The sequence below is a fragment of the Chaetodon trifascialis genome, chromosome 11 (genome assembly GCF_039877785.1).
Source record: "Chaetodon trifascialis isolate fChaTrf1 chromosome 11, fChaTrf1.hap1, whole genome shotgun sequence".
Lineage (NCBI taxonomy): Eukaryota > Metazoa > Chordata > Actinopteri > Chaetodontiformes > Chaetodontidae > Chaetodon > Chaetodon trifascialis.
The window spans coordinates 17067814-17091902 of record NC_092066.1 but is presented as its reverse complement, the minus strand read 5'-3'; the positions used below and the strand labels follow the sequence as shown (position 1 = coordinate 17091902).

At 40.1% G+C, this 24089-nt stretch overlaps 1 protein-coding gene across 1 annotated transcript; it reads left to right on the top strand.

The window, feature by feature from the left end:
- Positions 1–1999: 1999 nt before the first annotated feature.
- Positions 2000–13447, top strand: LOC139338504 (sodium- and chloride-dependent GABA transporter 2-like). Its single transcript, XM_070973561.1, has 14 exons — positions 2000–2189; positions 4473–4607; positions 4718–4858; positions 5076–5157; positions 5917–6049; positions 6210–6344; positions 6663–6766; positions 6864–6988; positions 7860–7972; positions 8128–8265; positions 8425–8527; positions 11087–11187; positions 11294–11464; positions 13328–13447. Exons 1-14 carry the CDS (start codon positions 2000–2002, stop codon positions 13445–13447), a joined length of 1791 nt encoding a protein of 596 aa, XP_070829662.1.
- Positions 13448–24089: the final 10642 nt, after the last annotated feature.

Sequence of the window (24089 nt, the reverse complement as noted above, 5' to 3'; positions counted from 1 at the left end):
CCACAATGCCCACAAAATAACCATTGGTATATTTATTATCTCGTCTGTATTGTTTTTGTGTTTATTCTCCTCAGCGTTGCTCATCTGTGTCACAGTGCAGCAGAATGTTGTACGACCAAGTACAACATATTGTTTCCTTAAATGCAGTAAGATGTGACCTCTACGGTGGCCGGGAGGTGCAAACCAAAATTACAAAGTGTAAAACACTTTTACAAAGCTTGAAACAAATTTACATTTTGAAAACATTTTTACAAATCATAAAACAAAATTACATTGTCAAAACACATTTACAAGCACTGAAACAAAATTACATTTCAATAAACAAATTAACAAGATGAAAAACACCTTTACAAACTCCGAGATAAATTTACAAGTGGCAAAACACTTTTACAAGTTCCAAAATCTAATGGAAAGGGAATGTACCAACTCCGTGGATGACCCGGAAGGGATAACCGGAGCGGCCAATCCGAACTGTTGTATTTGTGTTTGGCGGTCATAGTGCATAGACATAATATACGTAGACGCCTCATTACGTAAATGTAAATTTGTCTTGGAGTTTGTAAAGGTGTTTTTCGTCTTGCTAATTTGTTTACTGAAATGTAATTTTGTTTCAGGGCTTGTAAATGTGTTTTGACAATGTCATTTTGTTTAATGATTTGTAAAAATGTTTTCAAAATGTAAATTGTTTCAAGCTTTGTAAAAGTGTTTTGCACTTTGTAATTTTGGTTTGCACCTCCCGGCCACCGTAGACCTCAGAGGTTTTATCGGTCATCTGTGCCTGACAGAAATGCGTGACATAGACTGTATCTTAAAGTGCAGAGCATAGACCTGCATCAGTTGAAACTGCATGCCTGCATTAAACTGGGCACTCTGCCATTTTGTTTTAGAAGAGGAAGAGGAAGGCCCAAGCCAGCATGACAATGAAATGAGATGATGTGATACCTGTTCTAAGGAATAAGCCTCTTACAAAAAGAAACATCCCAAAGCTTCACAGATGAAACAGTTGAGACACTGCTGATGAGGCGAAATGAGTCTGTTACATTCTAGGTGCTTTGAATAATTCTAGTTTAATTCGAGTTTTGAATAAAGTAAATATGTTTTCCTATATGACCATAACTGTTGGAACAAAGTCACAGGGCTCACAATGATGCTAAAATTAATTACAACAAAAATGACACTGTGTGTTACATGTTCTGGGCCCTATACAACACCATAATGCAGCTGTTTGGTACATTTCAACTCAAAACCTATGCGCTGGTCACCTTCTGAGGGGACTCAGAGTGGAGTGTGTGTCTGAGGTCTTTTTAGGTGATGGTAAGGGGTGGAGCGCTCTGACTTTCTCTTTGCACTCCAGATCCTCCCACTCCTATCTGTGCTGCCATCACCTCACTCCCCTGAAGAGAATCTACCAATCTCATCAACTGAACTTCATTCCTCAGCCATTCCTTGATCAGTCAAGATCCACTGTTCTTCAGCTAATTTGTCCAAGTTGCTGAGAAATTTTTGCCCTGTCCCATTCCTTTTTCCCCATTCTGGATTCATCTGGATTTAGATCTACTCCTTGCGTACCTTGCCTCTGGATTTGTTTTCCTGTTTGGACTGCCTTGCTGGTGTTGACCCTTGCCTGCCTCACAATTCCGTAAGCCTACATGTAATGTCTCTACTGTAGTAAATCATTGAACTCTTCCAGTCACTCTGCATTATCTGCATTTGGGTCCTGCCCCTGTTACCCTGCATGCATCAGCCAGTGACACATCTTAGACCTCTGATACCCAATTGGTCTTAGCACACCACCATTTTTGGATTGTACCTGGAACTTTAACAAAGCAGTTAAAGGATATTCAGGGTAGGTAGTGTTTGCTCTACATTACTACTGACCATTTTCCACAAGATGCATATTCCAGGGAATACCACACTCTGCTTGATGCAAATTTCACAGGAGATTTGACTACGATTTCAGTTCTCATCACTTACATTTCAACACAGCTGACCTGTTCTGATGGAGCCTTCAAGTACCCAGGAGAGGAATCTGAAGAAAGATGACAGCAGTCCAAGCCATGCTCCTCCACCGTGTGCTAAGAGAGACCAGTGGGCCAACAAGAGGGAGTTCATTTTGGCATTAAGTGGAGAAATCATTGGTCTGGGCAATGTTTGGAGATTTCCGTACCTGTGCTTCAGAAATGGAGGAGGTAAGCACATTATTCAGGCTTGCTGCAGAACCAAGTGCTACATGTACTAAATATAACTTTGTTTACAATATGGTTCTCACGTTAAAATTGATATTTAGTTGTGGTTAATTCACTGGACCCACCTCCCCGTCCTTCTCACCAAGCACAACACTCAGCACCCTGCCACTGGTTGGGTAATAACTAATAACATTAATGAATGTTTATTCATGATGCAATGTTATTTCTTTTTTACTTGCATCTTACCATACTGTGATGAAGTATACTGCCGCAGATTATAAATGGCATAATCATACACCGATTTTCAATAATTTCTCACTTCTTACTGGTAATAAGTCCTTTTCATTTCCTCATTGGAAGAATAGGGGAGTGAATGTTTTACGAGATGTGTATGGTCTCCAGGGTTTACGAGCTTTTAATGAACTGCAAGCTGAATTTGATCTTCCAGGTTCATCTTTATTCTTCTATCTGCAGTTGAGATCAGCTATGCGGGCATACCGTGTTCTGTGGGGAGTAGCTTTCCCCACACACGCTCTACCACCCTCTACATAAGTTACTCGCCACAGGAGGACCCACACGGGGGTTGGTTTCTAAACTTTACAAATTCATTTCTGGTTGCCCTAAATCTTTGCCAGGAGAGTTTATTTGGAATAGAGATTTAAAAGACTTAAATGAAAGAGAGATTTGCTGAGACACAGTGTGAAAAAATCTTAGGGATACATCCAAAAACCCCAACCATCAATTGATACACTATAAGTATGTTCATAGGATGTACCTCACCCCCAGAAGGGGTTACTCTATGAAGATCATCACATCTTCAAATTGCAGTCTTTGCCCACTTAATGCCCAGGGGACATTCATGCATGTTTTACTGGGAGTGCCTGGGTGTGGTTAAATTCTGGAAGGAAGTGTCTCTCACTTTGAGTAAAATTCTTAGGGTCAGGATCCCAGTCTCCCTGGCCTTGCTTCTGCTTAACGACGATTATTCTCTAAACTTGTCCCTGCAACATAATAATAATAATAATAATAATAATAATAATAATAATAATAATAATAATAATAATAATAATAATAATAATAATACATTTTATTTGGAGGCGCCTTTCAATTCACCCAAGGTTGCCTTACAGAAAAAAAAGCATAAAAGATTACAAACATCATTAAAACAAAACAGCAACATAAAAACGAGTGAAGTTCACAGTGTCCAATGCATAGGTGCATTCTATGGGCTGGCCTCACTGCGGCCAAGAAGATGCTGGCCCTCAGATGGCAACCGCCACATTCCTTGGCTTAGCAGCATTGGGCCAACTCATGTCTTGAAATTATTCTGATGGAGTGTTCTGTGGCCCGTATACATGGGGCCAGCCATAAAACTGCAGGCCTTGGAGACGGCACACAGGGTAGTTAAAGAGAGGGTGCAGCGTGGCCGACCTTGATTTTTTCTGTTATTATTATTTTATTGGGGGGAAAAATCATGGGTGGGAGATTCATGGGGAGTCGCCACAGGGAGGGTGGGAGGGATGTTTCGTACGTTTTTCAATAAAAAATTGATCATAAAAAAATAACACGAATGAATGTTAACATTTCCGCTGACTGACAGTGAGAATAATCACAAAACATCCGAACAGGTGTAACATGGTGTAAAACCAATAGCAAGACATTTAATTTCAAAGTTTCTTGACATCTGCACAAGCAGACTAGACAGTTCCACATCCAAAATAAAACAAGCGTGGGGAAAAAGAGGTGCCAATTGAAACTGTTGATTATACACAGGAGGAAGCACTTTATTGAATAAAGTCCTGGTCTATTAAGGCAAGACTCCAACTCCTTCATCTTAAAGTAATCCACACTAGACTACACTATCCCAAGGCTAATCTCCACAAACCTTTTCCTTCTCTCTCACCTTTATGTGATAGGTACACAGATACTGAGGGGACGCTTGCTCATCATTTCAGATTTGTCTTAAACTTCAGAATTTTTGGTGTCTCAAATTTCAATTGCAGCCTGCTCTACTGTTTTTAAACTTACTTTAAATTATGTCCTTTTTTGTTTTTTGTCAACCTGTTTTTAATATGCCGTGTCTCCCTTGTTTAATTGTATATGCAAACAAACTCCTGCAAATAAAATGTTTTTTTTTTTTTTTTTTTAAAGTTTAGCTGTATTGTACAGCAGAAAGTTAGATAAAAGTTAGGTAGAACAGACTGGAAGAATTGCATTAAGTCCGTGACATTTCGGATTTGTATTTTTTTCATTAATTTCATTAATTTGCTAAATTCTTCTCTCTAGGGGTTTTCTTCATTCCTTATTTTTTTATCCTGTTCACTTGTGGAATCCCCCTCTTCTTCCTGGAGGTGTCTCTGGGACAGTTAACTGGTCAGGGTGGAATAACATGCTGGAGGAAAATATGTCCTTTATTTGAAGGTACTGCTAATTTAGCTACAGATTCAACACAGTGGATGCAGTATTTGCAATACTTGATATGTTACTTGTATGAACCTGATGTTGAAATTTGGTCATATTTTTTTCAACAGGTTTAGGCTATAGCAATGAAATGATAATGCTTTACATGATGATGTATTATATTGTCATCCTGGCTTGGGCCTTCTGCTACCTCTTCTTCTCTTTCCACCCTGTGCTCCCCTGGACCACCTGTAACAACACCTGGAACACAGGTACACATCTGCATTATGTTGGTACCATGACCTTATAGAGGTATAGAATTACAATGAATGGAAACTGAAAATTTATTTAAAAAAACAACAAAAAAACAAAAAACAAAAAAACGGTGCCCTGCTTTTTCTTACAAAGCTGATGAAATATCAACATGGTACCAAATTCTAAAAATTTCTACCCAATCTAACTTGTTTCTTTTCACTTGTCCAATGCCAGAGAACTGTACTGACGGTCAGAATTATTCACTTCATGGCCATATCAATGAAAATGGAACGTCTTCAGTTTCAGAATTCTGGCAGTAAGTATTCAGTGTTGTGCAGATGACTGCAAAATAATAACTGATAGTAAGTTACTAGTCACCTCATTAAAAAGTAACTGCAGCTATGTTTTGACAAATTCATAAAATTTGGCTAGTGACCGATGCATACCTGTCAGTTAACACAAATGAAGTCCATGGGCAGTGACTGAAATCATTATCATGAAATCGGTATCTTGCTAATCAGCTGCCTTGTTATGATTCACTGATCATAGGTGTTGTAATTTCCTGTTATACTTAGAAAGAGTTGTGTCTACTTTTTCTTTACTTCCTGTGTTTCCTGTTGAAATGTTTCACCTGTCCCTTGTTAGCCTTGATGATGTTGCTGATGTGACTGATTGCCAAATTCTCAAGTGCTGACCCAGCACTGTGGTCTGGCTGTTGAGCCTGGGTCAAAGGTGTCAGAACCCAATGATTTAAATCCAATCTAGGTTGCTTGGGTGGAATGGCTTGTTCCTTAGCAAATAGGTTTGCTTCTTGCTATTGTTTTTCACAGTGGACAGAACATTTGAACTGGAGCAGGTTATAGTTTACTAAAATATTCTTGTCTTTCTACTTGACAAAAGAGAAGTAGTGAGAATGTCTTAACGTGAAGAAACTTGACCTATTAAGCTATTGCCATAAGTAACAAGAGTTGCTGTAATGCATTAATTTGCAGTGCGTCACAACACAGCTCATATCACTGAAATTATTATAGAGTCATAAAAATGTGTCTTGACAGGATTTCCTTTCTGCGCACAGGAGGAGAGTCCTGGGTTTGTCTGGTGGAATTGAGGAGCTGGGTAGCATCCGCTGGGACCTGGCTGGATGTCTTCTGCTAAGCTGGGTCATCTGTTATTTCTGTATCTGGAAAGGAGTCAAGACATCAGGAAAGGTGTGATTTATACACTTATTCTAGTCATGAAAATTCAGGTGCCCTCAAAAGCCCTCAGTGCGTTTTTTTTGTCAGTACTTTTATTTCACATAATCCTAAAAACCTTGATGTCAAAACTGACCACTAATGAAGGCAGTATGTATTGATGCTTCACTCTCAGGTTGCCTACGTCACAGCCACTTTTCCCTGTGTGATGCTGATTGCATTGCTGATCCGTGGTCTGACATTGCCAGGAGCTGTAGATGGAATTCGATTTTATCTTTCTCCTGATCTGACCCGTCTGACTGATCCTCAGGTGAGGTGTATGTGTGAGCGATGAGTCAATGTATACAGGTCATACCAGTTGAAAGCATGTGCATTAGGGACTTCCTCTTCCGTTGAACTGGTGTGTGTCATGTCCCACAATGTCAGGTGTGGCCACTAGGCCATAATCAAGTCACAGCTCAGCGAGGTTCCAGGGGACTTGGGCTGAACATCATTGTTAATACTTGGTACACACCGGTTCATAACTTTAGTATCAAGTAAACATTAATGCCACACATGCTGAAAAGTATAAACATCAAATAAATATTTAAAGGCATATAATAATGGCACCTCATTTAACTGTTTCAAGGTGTGGATGGAAGCTGGGAGCCAGATATTATTCTCAAATGTTGTCTGCTTAGGCAGTTTGCCAGCTGTGGGAAGCTACAACAAATACAACAACAACTGCTACAGGTAAGGAAAAGAACTGTTTTCTATTAGCTTACTTTTTATGCCTTTACCAGTTCGTGTGATGCAAGATACAGTACATAATCATCTTTTCTAATTCCAGAGACACATTTACCTTGTGCGCACTTAACAGCTTAACCAGCATTGTAGCTGGTTTTGCAGTCTTCTCTGTCCTTGGCTTCATGTCGTATGAGCTGGGTGTTGACATCTCAGCTGTGGCTGAATCAGGTTTGGGACGGTTTGCAGGCAAACATAGTGTTATATATTAGCTTTATGGCTCTCCAGTAAAAAAAATAGAAAATGGATGGATGGATAATAATAATTTAATATGTTTTGCTTGTGCATATTGAAAATAAACAACTTGCACTTAATTACTCCCAACATCTTAACCCTATGTTAAACAATATAAGCTTGTCAGAATGAAGGTTTGGATTCTGATCCCTACATTGCAAGTAGGTCGTTACAGTGCTGAGAGCTGCCAGATGCTGGTCCTCGATTTGTGATGAACAAGGCCATCCTCTCATTCCACCCTAACCTAAATACCTCACTTAAACCCATACCCCAACTTTAAACCTGCAATAGCTGATTGCAGAAACAGACTGTAAACACTGACATATTATCACCTTTTAAATTTTGTTTGGTGAACTTGTAAGCAGACAGTTACTGATTTACACATACAGCAGATATGAGCTGTTGCCAACTTTGTCTGCTGTTTGATGCTGGGAGGTAAGGTACAGTCTTTCAGAGCTTCTTCTCAAAACAGCACTTGCTTTACAAAAAAAGAGATTTTTTCAAAAAGCATTTTAAGAAATATGCCAATCTTTCATTGCATTTCATATGATTTATTTGCAAAAGGGGAATTGATGAAAGGCTTACAGGATGGTGAGACAGGCAAAGGTCAAATTCAACGAAATTAGTCCAAACAAGAAAACAAAATTAAGAGAGCTTTAGTTTTAATTACTCACCATCTCAGGACACAATCTCAGCACGTTCTACATAAAAATCTTAGTCTGATCTTGCATCAAAATCAATCTATTATCACAGACACATTATGACCTGTAAGAGTACTAATGCCTGCCCTGTTTTGGACCCCTTGCAGGTCCTGGCCTGGCCTTCATTGCGTATCCTCGGGCAGTGGCCATGATGCCTTTACCTCAACTCTGGGCTGTCTTCTTCTTCATTATGATAATCTTCCTTGGAGTGGACAGTGAAGTAAAGTGTTACCATTCAGCCATACTTCAAATAAATATACTGTTATAAGACTTCCTTGGACCTCAGACCTCATAGTGGCTAAATGACTTAATTGTAAGCATCAATGCACTAAAGTAAAATATGATAACAGGAACCACTAATCTTTTGCCCCCCAGTTTGTGGGTCTGGAAGGCTTGGTGACATCCATATCAGACATGTATCCATCTTTCTTTTTGACTGGTCATCGACGTAAACTACTTCTGCTGCTCCTCTGTGTTGTATCCTTCTTTGTTGGCCTCCTCATGGTGACTGAGGTAAGAGTTCATTTGTTTAACCTGTGAAATTAAAACTGTGAAGAAATACTGTACCTGTCTGTCTATCAGTCTCATTCTTTGTGTCAAATATGGTTTGCTTTTCAACAAAACTTTTTTTGTTTGTTTCTCTGCCCATCTCTTCTCTGTTATGTGCTGTAGGGAGGACTTTATGTATTTCTGCTGTTTGACTACTACGCTTGCACTGGAATACCCATCATGTTTTTTGCCATTTTGGAAGCCATTTGTGTGGGGTGGATATTTGGTGAGCAACAAAATAATTTCATTCAAGGGAAATCATACGTGGAAGTGACACATATGTTTTCAATAATGTGCGTTTAAAAGTACAGTATATTAAACAAACCACCATGAAGACTGTATATTCTGGCTTCGGTAAACTCTAAAGTATCAGTAACACTTTAAACAATGTCATAATTAATAACTGTGCCACTTTTTGGCAATTCAGATAAGACTTAGACTTTGTTCAGAGGAGTTCTCAGAGCTGTTTTCATCACAGTATCGCACATTATGTTAAAAAGAAAGCTCTGGGTTGATATTTGATCACGTGACTCACTTTACAAATGTTTCTCCTCTGCACTGCACTAATAATTCCTGTTGTATTGTTTTTTGTAATTCAAAGTTTTTACTGTATTTTCATTGTTATAACAGACAAACGAACATCAAAACACAACAGACAAAATGGAGGTCAAAATAATATGGAAAAAAAAAGATAAATAAACAAAAAGAAAAATCTGAAAATATTTTAACTAAAAATAAGACAGGCAGGTGAGTAAGTAGATAGGGTGGGCAAATTAACACATTTGTCTTTCAAAATCATCCCATTTTTCTTTTATCATATCATTTTCACAGTTTAATCTCCCCAACATCTTTTCACATGCCACAGTCCCCATCATCTGTGTCTTCCACATACTCAGCGTGGGAACTTGGGGTTCCCTCCAACACCTCAAAATAGTCCGTGCACATTAGGCCAGTTTTTAATATTCTAAAACTGTATTTATTCAACTGGGGTACCACAGTTCTGTCTCCAAGGAGACATAGTCTTGGTGACCTGGGAAGTTCACAATTTAATGATTTGCTCATATAATTATAACTTTTTCCCACAGGGGGAGGATCTTAGAACATTCCCATAATGCATGGATAAATGTACCGCTTTCTGCTCCACACTTCCAACATAGATCGTTATTAATTAGTCCCATTCTGTTAAGTCTTGATGGTGTAAAATAATATCTGTGAATGATTTTATACTGAATTAATTTGCCTCTGGCTTCTCTAATGTATTTTTCAGTGTTGGAAAGAATCCCCTCCCATATTTTTTCATTCAGTGTACAAGACAGATCTTTCTTCCATATCATCTTGAGATTAGTACAACCATTATTATTTGTCCAAGGACACATCTCATACCATCTTGAAGCCTTATGATGTATTTTGGGTAGTTGTAAGTAGCAGTCGATCGGACTTCTATCCTGAACAACAGGAACCACGTCTTTAATACAGTGTCTAATTTGTAAATACTTCCATAAGTGGCCTCTGCCCTCTAAATTAAATTTTTCTTTGAGTCTAATATATGAAAGAAAATTGCCATTTTCAAATAAATCATCTATTATTCTTATGTCTTTCTTAACCACTGGGCCCAAAAGATAGGCTGTCTTCCTATCTTAATTTTCGGGTTGTGCCATATGGATGCATATTTTTGAGTATACTGAGAGATTTTACATCTCTTATGTACCTCTTGCCAAACCATTTTTGAATGCTCTAGAATAGGGTTATTAACCTTATTCTTCTCATTTTTAATTGTTTGTGCTAGAGCCTCTATAGGTTTAAAAGGGAAGGTGAGTTCCCGCTCAATCAGGACCCACTCCAGGTCAGCATCAGCTTCATCCCAGTGTCCTGTAAGCTTGGACATCTCAAAGGCAACGCTATAATGTTTTATGTTCGGCAACGATAAACCCCCTCTTTTCTTGGACTCACACAATTTATCCAAATGAATTCGCGTTTTTTTCCATCCCAGAGAAATTGCTTTATCATTTTGTCATATCTAATCAATAATTGTTTTGGAATGCATATGGGTATCATTCCAGTTAGGTAATTTATTTGTGGTGCCACAACCATTTTTATTGCATTTACTTTACCCCCAACGTCAGATGTAATTTACTCCAATTATCCAAATTAGCTCTAATTTTGTTCAATACTTTTTCCATATTAGTTGTCATAATTTACGTAATATCTGGATCTAATTCTATATCTAGATATTTCATTCCTTTTGGTAACCATTTGAAATTAAAGGCTGATAGCTGGTTATGTTAACAGGTTTGAGACACTGGCATGGTTTCTGATTTGTGCCAATTAATGCAACAACCGGAGACTTTAGAATATGCTTCAATAATTTCTAATAAAATTGACACAGGATTGGCTGGGTCCCGACTCAGTACCAAAATGTCATCAGCATAAAGAAATAATTTATGCTCCCTGCCACCTCCGATGACACCCTTGATTCTTGACTCTGCTCTAATCGACGTGGCCAAAGGCTCCAAAAAAATTGTGAACAATAGTGGACTTAGACTGCACCCCTGTCTAGTTGACCTGGTTATACTGAAAAACTGAGATATTATCCCATTAGTAAAGACTGCAGCTTTAGGGCCGGTATATAAGACTTTTATCCACCTGCAGAAACTATCACCAAACCCAAATTTTGAAAGAGTTTTCCTGTTGTATTGTTAAATATCCTCAAACTGTAGCTGAATGTCCACTGCTTGATCTGGTGCTTTAAAAGTTGATCTGGCTAATATGGTTCTCTGTCTGCAAGGTGCTGATCGTTATTACAACAAGATAAAGGACATGATTGGCTACTACCCCTCTTCTTACATGAAATACTGTTGGAGGTTCTTCACACCATTGGTTTGTGCTGTAAGTAAATGTACGGTGTGCTGTAGTGTCCAGATGTATAAAGCTATGTGTTGATGAAAATCTATGCTGTTCATGTGACGTTACCTGTATGTCTCTTCTTAAATAGGTATTATTGCTTGTCTCCCTGGTGATGTTCACCCCTCTGAAATACAACAACACCTACCAGTACCCCTGGTGGGGATATGCCATTGGGATATTTCTTGCTCTCTCTTCAGTTCTCCTGAGTCCTCTGTGTTTTTTCTACCGTATGGCAGTGACCCCAGGAACAGTGATGCAGGTAAGTGTGTCTACTGACAGCACACTGTACCCCGTGTAACGTTTGCCTTAAAAGGTCAATTCTTTGACCTGTCTGTGACCAAGTCTACATGCAACAAAGTGGTCTATTTAAGTCCCAACCCACACCTGCCTGAGGGCAGGGACCGAAGCTCACCTAGAGCAGGGTATCTGAATGTCTGGACCCAGCAAGTCAATGGAGACCCAGCCCATGTCGTCAACTGGCAGCCCATGGGTCACATCCTGCTCGCCATGTTCTTATCCAGCAAGTAGTTCTTGAATACATTTTCCGATGCAACTGAACACATCATCAGTAATGTAACCTGGTGTCATCGGGTGATTCAGGTCTTTCAACATTATACACCCTCTTCCAGGCAACCCCACCACGGTTGATCAGACCATGGTGTGTATTCAGATGGCATTCGCTTGTCCCCACGGACCTTCTCTCCAGATCCAGAGCCATCTCAAGGCTTTCTCAGCTGCTTCGGTGATGTTCTTGATGGCTCGCTCCTTGGTGTTCCTGTGATGCCCAGTACACTGTGAGCTTTGTGGAGTGAGTGGCCCACAAATCCCCTGCAGCCTACCTCAATGGGCATGCACCTCGCCTTCCAGCCCTGCTGCCGACAGTTGATGACCAGCTATTCATATTTGGTCCTCTTCCTTTCATGAGCCTCCCCAAAGCGGTCCTGCCATGGCACTGTCAGCTCCATGATGATGATGTTCTTGGTGCTCTATGAGACGAGAAGTATATCTGGCCTCAGGGTGGTGCTGACAATGTGCTGTGGGAATCTCAGCTGCTTCTCCAAGTCCACTGTGAGCTGCCAATCCGGTGCCGTTGCCAAGATCCCTGCTGTCACCTTCTTGTGACCTGCCCTCGGCTGCGCTCCTGCCTTGACAAAAGCAATTGTGCTGGTGGTATTGCGCACTCGGCTGCAGCTGCTGATCCCCTTGCTGATAGCTTCTGCAATCGGTTTCAGCACCTGATTATGGCGGCAGGTGTATCGGCCCTCGCTGAGAGCTTTTGGGCAGGAGCTCAGTATGTGTTCCAATGTTCCCCTTGCTGAGCACAGTGGGCAATTCGGGGTCTCGACCCTCCCCCAGGTGTACAGGTTCGCCGGGCTAGGCGGAACATCGTACACTGCCCGGATCAGGAAGGTGAGTAAAATGTAAAATGTTAATGAATCAGGAAATGTCCACATCTATTGTTATTCTCCAGTGGAAAAGGTCCAGTCTGTCCTGAGATTGATGGTTGTCAAGTCCGTATTTCGTAGTTCACCAGCCCAACTAATTGTCAGGGAGAATCACAAAGCTTGTCTTAAGATGCAAGAGGCATCACTGAAAAATAACATACATTTTGTAAAAAAGTGAAATTATTAAACAATTCTAGGCTAATTAGTCCTAAATAAATGTACTTAAAAAGTTCTTGTATGTAGTTGAGGACCCTGTTTTATGTTATAAAAAGGTTACAATATGTTATGAAGTGTAATGTTTTCTATTTTGAAAACAGTAATTTGTTATTGATGTTGAATACACAGTGTAGCTGGAGATTATTCGAAGCAGTTCTGTCCCCTGATGAATGTGGTTTTAATGTGGCTGATTTCCTCGTCATTGACAGCATTGTCATGAGGTGTTAGCTACTGGAGAGAGTGTTGTTGCTGCAGAATTCACACATTAACGTTACACCAAAGAATTTGGTATTTGCTCCTAAACCACAGATACAGAATGTGCCTCCTTTTCACTGGTACACAACTTCTACAACTAGTGTAAATGTGATGTTAGAATACTTTCTTATACTTCATACTTTGAGGTCTGTTACAGTACAAGTGATCTGAACACAAACTGAGTGGCAACTTTGGTCTTTTTCCAGAGACTGAGAACTTTATGCACTCCAGCAGATGACCTGCGTAATGCATCAGCAGAGACAACTCTTCACCCTGAAACACCTCTGTCCAATACAGAGCTGTGTGCTTTAACTGAAAAACCATAAAATGCCAGTTCTGAGGGTGAGTCACCTGTAATAGAGACATTATCGATAAGATGCTCTGAGTTTAATGGACCACAGTGATGTGGTGATTGGTGTTTGGGACTGAATAATTTGACTTTTCTTTCAGGACTTTAATGGTCCTCAAAATTTCTGTGCTGATAATGTTCATAAAGGCAATTTGAACAGTGAGACATTAACATAACCAGTATCCCATGATCTGAGAGGATCCATAAAGGATCATCAAATTGCATAGATAGGACAATGCGTGCCCATGTAATGACTTGCAGTAATGCTTTAGCATGGAGTTCCTGAAGGGAGGCCAGAATATGTGATGTAATGCTTACTCTGACATTTCATAAAAGTTCAAGTTCTTCATTTTGGAGTTCTGTAGGCCTGAGATATGGCAGGATGTTACACATTGTTACACATACTGTACTTTAAATGAGCAGCAGTACTGAAAAGACAACAGGCAGTAATAGAGCTTGAAGTCATCGTTTATGACTGAACAAAATACCCAGACATTTTTAACGGTCTGAAGTTTGTAAGTTTTCTTAAGTTTTCTCATCTTTTACACTGAAACTGAAACAACATTTACAGTACATTTAGTAAATTAATCATGTTGTATAGTAATAATTATTTTTCTTCATCTTCACAGAAACTGATCGTTTTGCACCCCAGAAGACCTGATGAGTACAGTGCTTGGCTAAATACAGAGAAGTGTCACAACATGTGTGATATGATGTAACTTCGCTTCTGCATTCATTGTTTATATGTTGGATAATAACTACAAAGCTCCAGTCTTTTAACATATTCTCTTATATTACACATTTAACTTTAAAAGTCTAAATTTCAGGTTAATTCTCATGCAAGCTTTTTGAGTTTTACTGCAGGAGAAAAACTTTTTTTGGTGGTGGTGGGGGGGTTCTTTACATACTTTTGCTGAAAATGTAGGTTGTTTACAGCCATGTTAAAAAAAAACAAAAAAACCCTGGATGTAAACAGACCTTTATCAGCATCAAAAAGCAATAACTTAGATTTAGTTGTTCCCAGAGGGAGTCAGTATATCAAAAGACTAAGTAATCAGTTTGGATGGTATTAATCAGTTGTCTATTTTGGTGTTGGGTATTATAACATGGATTGTGCGTTTAAAACTAAAGGAGTCTTTAATATGGGTATATAATATGGGTACAGAAATACATGCAGCAAGCATTTAGCCACGGTTAAAAACTACAAAAGTGGCTTTAAAGTTTGGCAATCCTAATTATTTTATTGCAGGGTGCAGCTACTGGCTTGTAGAACAAATGAAACATGAACTGCTTTGCTGCTGAAATATTCAGTAATCAGAAACTTTAGAATTGCTGACAAATATGGACAAAATGTACATGTAGTCTTGAGTTTGTTCAGGAGTTTTATAAATGTGTGACAATAATCATAAATATAATCATTGTTCTCATTTTGTAATCTCATTAATAAACTTGCATTGGAATACTTTTTCAGAGCAACAGTGACCACAATCATGTGTGTTTTTTTCTGTGACCCTTTAGTTGCATGATTTATTTGTCTGTCTTGTTTCCGTGTTGTGTACGAACATCAAGATGACATAACACCATCCTTCATCAGAAAAGTGTAATTTAGAATGTAGAGCAACTTACCATTAGGGTGAAAACCAGTATTTCGAGCTAGGTATGTTTGTTTGTTTGTTTATTCGTTTAGTTTAACTGTAGTAATGCTGTCGAGCAGACAGGACTGTTCTGGTTTGTTTTTTGTATCCACCAAAAATAGTGGAATTACAGTAACGTGTGGTCATACACTTTGAATTGAACAGATAAGATTTTCTATCTCAAAAGAAAGAAGATCTCCACTCTGTCGATGTCTAACTTCCTTTCTCCCTCTTTTTGTGTTTGCCATTGATCTTTTTTGCCATTTTTGCAGTCTGTTTGTATTGGACGGGTACATATGGTGAGCAACATTTACGATTGCATCTCTTTCACTACAGTGAATATCAGACCTCTAGTTGCAGGTAGCCTGCTGGTAACAGTTTTTTTAAGGTTGTGTCGCTGCCTGTGGGTTTGACGCGCTCTTGGCTGTACTTGCATTTGTTTTTTTGAGCTTTCATATGGATGAAGATTTTATTTAAAACACTTCTTGTGTGGGTGGGATTTTCTGTTCAGATTGAAGGAGGAAAAACCCGTTTTAAAACAAAAAAACATGTCTATATGTGCATTAGGCATAATAGTATTCCCAAAGTACAATATAAAATACTGCACAAGAATTTTCTTCTGACAGTTTCACACACTTTGAAATGATTAGCAGCCTATTTCAATCTGTAACAATTAATTGAATATGAGTTTATTTTACATTATTGTATGTGGTCAAATGCATGTGTGCTGCAGTGTGTGTGAGTATTTTTAATGTATATTTTTATGTCAGACAGAGAAGATCTGCACAGAAATCTCTGTATCTTAATTCACCTTCAGTAAATATGAATGAATAAACCAAGTAATTAAAGTAAATAAGTATGACAGTCATGTTCACCCAGTGTGAAAATGGAGCAGTTTTAACTGCAGGTTTTAGGTTGATCTTGGGACAGTTCTCTGATTTGTCCAGCAGAGGGGGATAGAAGTTTGCCAGAGGGACAAAGGACAAAGGAAGCAGGAAAACAAGACAAAACAAACAAACAAAGAGGAGAGAGAGAGAGAGAGAGAGAGAGAGAGAGAGAGAGAGAACACCTGCTAGTGCTTTGCAGTACACCTCAGTAAAACATGATACAATAATGACGATGTCACAGCATCATTAACAATTCCCAGGAGATTCAGCCAGTGTCACCGTGTACAGCTTCAAATACCTGCATTGACTGCATTTGGCCAGTACACTGTGTAATGCTATCTGAGAATAAGAAGTAATGGGTTGATAATAATAATAAGGAATTCTTCATCAGGAAGATGAATTTATAAAAATCTACTCTATTTTTCTGTATCAATGTGAAATGTGGATTTCTCATTTAGGCAAAAAATAGTCTAATATTGCACTGACTTTTATCTTTTTACAGACCGTCAGTCAATCTGTAGCATTTAATACACAAAACTGAGGTGGCTGTGTGTGGTAGACACTGTTTATTTAACTCCATAGCAAATTTTCTTTCTTCTTTCACTTTTCTTCTGTTCTGTCTATTGACCTTCATGTTATATTTCAAAGAAGATCACCACCTGACCAGTGGTGATGAAAGAGATTGGGTCCTCTGGCGCTGGTCGGATGGCAGCCCACCGCTCCTGGTCTGCTGTGGAGGAAGGTGACCAGGATGGGATAAAGGTGGAGGACAAATTTCACCAAAAATCTGCATGGCGAGTGTGTGATGTAGTTGTTGTGTGACTAATAAAGGGGATTGTCCATCTGATTCTTCTTCTTCTTCTATACCAAAGTTGTTCTTGGCTACATAAACAATGATGCCAGAAGATTTTAAGTCTTCATTGCCAATCGCAATCGTTGCCAGTCAAGTCAAGTACAAAGCCTGAACAGTGGTCCTATGTGGCTTCTGAGGACAACCCCGCGGATCACGCCTCTTGAGGTATGACTGCAGACCAACTAAAGTCCTCAAAGTCCTCTTTGGCAAAGAGGTCCACTTCAGAGAGAATGCAAGGTGGGAGAAGTCAACGAAGATGATCCTGAACTTTGCAAGGCTCTAGTGTACAACACTGAGACAAAGGAAGAGAGATCCATTTAGACCACCTGAAGAAGTTTTCGGACTGGACAAGAGCTGTAAAGGCAGTTGCAAGATTACAGCGAATGACCAAAGAACACAAAGGTCTGAAGCAACGCACCAATGAAAGTACAAGCATCGAGGAAAGGAAAGAAGTAGAGCTTGCCATCATTAACCTAGCTCAAGAAGAAGCTTTCCCAGCTGAGATAAAAAAAACTCAAGCAACAGCAGGAAGTTGACAAGACCAAAGAAAGTAAGCTACAGAAGTTAAGCCCCTTTCTGGTTGAAGACAGGATACTCAGGGTGGGAGGACGTCTATGTCAGGCTGCGCTACACCCGCACATGAAGCATCCAGCAATACTTCCACAGAAAAGCCACATATCATCCTTACTCATCAAGCACCACCATGAAAAGATACAACACCAAGGACGTGGAATGACAACAAATGCACTCAGAGCTAATGGATGGTGGATCCTGGGATGCAGCAGTGCTGTCTCGTCACACATCTACAAATGTGTCATGCCGAATGTACAGACGAATGTACAAACGACCTCAAGATCGAATGGAAGAAGCTACACCTTTCATGTACACTGGAATGGATTGCTTCGGTCCAATCTGCATTAAGGAAGGAAGAAAGGATCTCAAAAGATATGGACTCATACTTACCTGTCTTTGTTCAAGATTTGTTCACATATAGGTGATTGACGATATGACAACCAACGCATTCATCAATGCACTCAGATCATTCATTGCCATCAGAAGAAACGTTTGCCAACTGAGATGTGACCAAGGAACCAATTTCGTTGGGGCAAGGAGCATCTTGACTGCAATTCTGGACCAGTCTGCACAAAGGCTTGACAGCACCTCTCTCCAGACTTATCTGTATGAAGTCATGTCCATCAAGCTTGTTCTCGCGCTGTTTTCAAGGAGACATGGTTTCCTTCTTTTTCCGGGTCACGCTCTGCTGCCATTGACAATGATGGATGGATTGTCATATGGCCCACGGCCTTTTTTGGATCACGTTATGAGTTTGAATTCATCAAGTGGAGGACAACGAAGGGACCATCTCTTTTGAGTCTCATGGACAGTCCCCTCTTTGTGGCATGCAGCCAACGAGGTATCTTATTATTTGTTTGTATACTGTTTGCTCTGTTGCAAGCTATGTATTGTATTGTATTGTTTTGCACAGTTTTCACGGTGTTGATGAAGATTTGGAGGCTTCATTAAACCAGTTCAAGAAAGCTACTTGTGTTCATCGTGCCTGGGGGGAATTACAATCAGCACAAGTTCTTCAGTTTTGTTCATCACATTGTATTTCTATTGAACCACTGCAGTAGAGCTTTCTAAACATTTGCTGTCACTGCATACAACTGATCTTGTCTTTTTAGATTTCACAATACAGAGACTGAGCATCAAGACTTTTTTGCATGCGTCGACACCTGCCGTGACCAAGTTTCCATTGCATCAAGGAGGGAGAGTGATGGAGTAGGAGGGAGTGGACGACCACTAGTGAACATGATGTCAGGAGGACATTCAAGCAAGTGAACACCAGGAAAGCTGCAGGATCAGATGATAGCTGGGCGGGTTCTCAAGGTCTACGCCGACCAATTGGCACCAGTGTTCATGGCTATATTCAACCTGTTCCTGGCACAGTCCATCATCCCCACATGCTTTAAAAGGTCTACCATCATTCCCATACCCAAAAAGCCTCGACCAGCCTGTCAAGACAACTATTGCCCAGTTGCACTCACCTCTGTGGTGATGAAATGTTTTGAGACGCTGGTCAAGGCCCACATCTGCTCCTCACTGCCCAACACCCTGGACCCTCTACAATTTGCATACCGGCCCAATAGATCCACTGAGGATGCCATTGCTCACATACTACACACTGTCCTATCACACCTGGACAAGAGCAATGGGAAAGTGCTGAACTCTGTGAGACTGTTATTTGTTGACTATAGTTCAGCCTTTAATAATATTTTTCCACCCTCATCACAGAGCTCAGGAGCCTGGGGCTGAACAACGCCCTCTGCAGGTGGATCCAGGACTTTTTGACAGAGAGACCTCAGGTGGTGAAAGCGGGCAGACACACCTCATCCCCCCTCACCCTCAGCACAGGCCCCCCCCCAGGGTTGTGTTCTGTCCCCTCTTCTGTGCTCCCTGTACACGCATGATTGTGCAGCCACCGCAGACTCCAACACCATCATTAAGTTTGCTGATGACACCGTAGTGGTAGGCCTAATCCACAACAACGATGAAACAGCCTACCTGGAGGAGGTGAGGTGCCTGACCAAGTGGTGCCAGAGTAACAATCTCCACCTCAACGTCAGCAAGTCCAAAGAGATGCTGGTGGACACTGGGAGGAAGCAGGCGCAAGACTACACTCCCTTATCCAACAATCTGTGGAGAGGGTGGATACATTCAAATACGTCAGTGTCCAGATCACCAAAGATCTGACATGGCCTACCCACCTGGACACCGTGGTAAAGAAAGCTAAGCAGAGACTGTACCATCTCAGGAGGCTGAAGAAATTCAGAGTGTCCAAAACAGTCCTGCAAGGCTTCTACTCCAGCACCACTGAGAGCACTCTGACTTTGTGCATCACCGCTTGATATGGAAACACCACCATACAGGACCGTAAGGCTCTGCAGGGAGTGGTGCGCACCATAGGGGGGCAACTCCCTAACCTAGAGGACATCTATATCAGGCGGTGCAAGGACAAGACCACCAAAATCTTGAGAGACCGTAGCCACCCAGACTATGGTATGTTCTCTCTGCTCCACTCAGGAAGCAGATATTGCACATTGGCGGCAAGGACTGAGAGACTCAGGAAGAGTTTCTTACCCCAAGCCATTTGATTACTGAATGGCACTGTGTGGCGGCCGCATCAGCTGCTGCCCACCAGTGGTAGTATTTCTTTGTATTTATCACATTTTACACAAACATTTTCAAGTAATGACATTACACATAGTCTTTTGAGTTCAAACAATACACTTTATTTCTCTCGTCAGTTTTTCTATTTGGTTGTACACAATTTAGTTAAAATTGGGTTTTGTTTGCAAGTTAATACTTACCTTTTTGTTTCCTGAGCTCCTGGGCCTAAAGGCTAGACGAGTCGAAGAAGGTGGCTTTTTAAGGCCGATGAACAAGAAGTGGAAGGAGCCACGAGGGAGAATGAAAAAGGGGGGGATGGTTTGGTCAACTGGTTTAAAATCTCTTTGTTGTTTTTTTACTAGTTATTCTGAGCTGATTATTTCTTTGTTTATCATTTATTTTGCTTTGTTGTTTGTTTTATTAGTTTGAGTATCTTTAAGTGGTTGGAGGTCTTAGATCTAATGTTGGTGTGGTCCCCTGTGTGTCTGTCTAGGATTAGTCCGTGTCTATATAACTCCCCTTGTGTGTCATTTGTGTCAGGTCTGATTATGTTAAGTTGAAGTTTTAGTTTTTGTACTGCTTAGTTGACCTCCTTTTGAGTTTGGGCCCTGTGTTTTTGGTTGTTCACCTTTCCATTTAAGTTATGTGAATTAATTTTTTTCCTTGTTTATCACTTTATTAAAGAAAATCTTCTTTTTTATACCTTTGTCCTCATGCCTTTGTGCTGGGTCCCTGACACACTGATTAAGCACTTTTGGAAAATAGTCACAAGTATTTATTATATTTGAGTTCACCACTTTCCCCTATCTGCAATAACCTCCTGACATCTTAAATGAATTGTTTTCCTGTCTGTTACTTTCTTTGTGGGTTGTTTCTGTGTCTGTTGTGTTTTTACTTAGCATGGAACCGACTGTAACATTTCACTGCATTGTATGTATGTGACAAATAAATTCTGAATCTGAATGAACAAAATAACAAGAACACTGGACAGTGCAATGATTAAAGGAATCTATTGTCATATGCATCAAAATGCCACCAGTATATTTCCATTGAATGACCAATACAATGGATGATGCATTCCCTCACAATCTAACACTGATGAGAGTAACTGCTGCTTTCAAATGGAGCTGTTGTAACTTTCCGTGACGCAGAAAAGACCTCCTGGCACTGGAACCAGAATTGGCTGTTTTTCTTTGATGAAAAGACACAGTAAGAATTTGACTTTATGTACCCTACAGATAATAATCATAAAAGACACAATGACTTGTACAAGGTCATTCGTCGAAAGAAAACGCCTATTCTTCAGCACTGCTGTGACTTCCATTATTAATGCTACTTACTATACAGATACAGCTGGAATAGCACTGATCGTATGTGTCTGTGAGCCTCCGGCACATGGCAGTTGCAGTCTTTGTCACCACATGTCAGTGTTTTCATTCACACAGCTCTGCCTGTGCCTGAGGTGTTTCACACCTCTGAGTCATTTGGTGATGCACTCATGTGGTTTACTGGAGAACACAACACTTTCAGGCTCTGTGAGGAGGGAGGCAAACAGAAATCATTTATTAATCAGTTTTAAAATTCATATTTTATCCGTTGTTATGCACTCTGCACAGGGTGATGATTCCACCCAGGCTTAATAAGAATAATTTAGAGTAAAAAAATGTTTTGGCCATTTTGCAGTTATTTGTATGAACATTAGAGGTAACTCCATGTGGTTGCAGATCTCAGAGACTGTGTGAAACATGCAACAACATGTCTGCATAAACTGCTTTCCCTGCGGATATTTTAATTTGTCAAAGACAAGTGTAAATAACCACATTAATCTTGACTGCATAGTGTTAAACGAGACAAGACGCAACGTAAATGCTGGTCATGTGAGGATAACTACAATTAAATATATAATGCAATATTGTTGATGGATAAAAACGAGACTAAATGTGGTTTATAAAATAAAAACTCTGCTAAAATGTCTCTTCATTTTCATTGACTAAAACGAAATGAGACGAAATCTTCTTACGTTATTTCGTCTCGTTATTATTATTTTGCAGTATTTCTGTTTCCTGTGTCTTGCTTCAGGGGCTGCATCAGGTCGCACTGCGCAGTCGCACGTGACGTCACAGCATTAGTTCCCACTCGCGGCGTTATTTAGAAGATGCAGCTGCGGTTGGTTAGCGTGAACGACAGACAGCTGACACAGAGAACAGGACCGATTGCCAGCCAGCTGGCTTTGCTTGGTAAAATAAATATGTTGTAAATTCAAATCAGAGCCTCCTTCGTGTCTGAAATGGATGTATTCTTGAGTCTATAAGCTAACAATAATATAATAATAAGACAACCTTGTTTGAATTGTGAAATGGGTTTGACTAAAAGAAAATTTTGGTTTCGTTTATACTACTAGATACTATATTGACCGGGTCAAATAGAATTGCATTACTAAAAAAGAGACTACAATTTTCATTGACTAAAATTAGACTACAGTGTCATCAGTTTTCGTCGACTAAAACTAGATGAAAATAGTCACGGACAATTCTGACTAAACTAAGACAAAAATGCTCAGACTTTTAGTCGACTGAAACTTGACTAGACTAAAAAGAGTATGAACGTGACTAAAACTAATAAAAACTAAAATGACAGCTTGACACAAAGACTAGACTAAGACTAAAATTAAAACAGGCTGCCAAAAACAACACTACTGTAAGCAAACCTTGTGATGTTTCAAGCATTTCCAATAACATGGCTTGAAAACAATTGCTCACTAGACGGTTAAGAATGATGAAGAAAACACTGAAAGACAACCATGAAAGCTTTGAAGGAGACTCAGAGCATCTCCCATACCACAGCATATTGATTTCACATCACGTTACCTGTCTCAGAGTGCCAGGTGTTACAGCCAAAATGCAAAACACCCACAAAGGAATAAGGAGAGTTAAGGAAATAACAGAGAATATCCCAAAAGTGTACGACTAAGTACACCATATTGTTTCCTTAAATGCAGTAAGATGTGACCTTAGAGGTTTTACTGGTCATCTGTGCCTGACAGAAATATGTGACATAGACTGTATCTTAAAGTGCAGAGCATATACCTGCATCAGTTGAAATTGCATGTCTGCATTAAACTGGGCACTCTGCCATTTTGTTTTAGAAGAGGAAGAGGAAGGCCCAAGCCAGCATGACAATGTAATGAGATGATTGTGATACCTGTTCTAAGGAATAAGCCTCTTACAAAAGAGACATCCCAAAGCTTCACAGATGAAACAGTTGAGACACTGCTGATGAGGCAAAATGAGTCTGTTACATTCTAGGTGATTTCAGTTTAGGGTGTAGCCTGATAAAACCACAGGAAAAACAGGTTTTGAATAAATTATATGTTTTCCTACGGCCATAACTGTTGCAACAAAGTCACAGGGCTCACAATGATGCTCACAATGATTACAACAAAAATTACAACAACACTGTGTGTTACATGCTCTGGGCCCTATACAATACCAAAATACAGCTGTTTGGTACATTTCAACTCAAAACCTATGTGCTGTGCTATTTCTCTGACTCTGCTTCTGTCCAGGCCCCGGGATGTCCATCTGAGATCTCAAGGTGTTCTTCAGTTCCCAGGAACCTATTTCCCTGCCCAGACCCCTTTCACCCACCCTCTGTGGCGTTCTGGACCAGCTTTGTTGTTTTGTTTTTTATTAGGTGTGAAGGATGGAGTGCTCTGACTTTCTCGTCTCACTCCAGATCCTCCCACTCATGTCTGTGCTGCCAGCACCTCACTACTCTGAACTGAATTTACCAATCTCGTTACCGTAACCATTCCTCAGCCACTCCTCAATCAGTCAAGATCCACTGTTCTTCAGCTAATTTGTCCAAGTTGCTGAGAAATTTTTGCCCTGTCCCATTCCTTTTTCCCCATTCTGGATTCATCTGGATTTAGATCTACTCCTTGCGTACCTTGCCTCTGGATTTGTTTTCCTGTTTGGACTGCCTCGCTGGTGTTGACCCTTGCCTGCCTCACAATTCCGTAAGCCTACATATAATGTCTCTACTATGGTAAATCATTGAACTCTTCCAGTCACT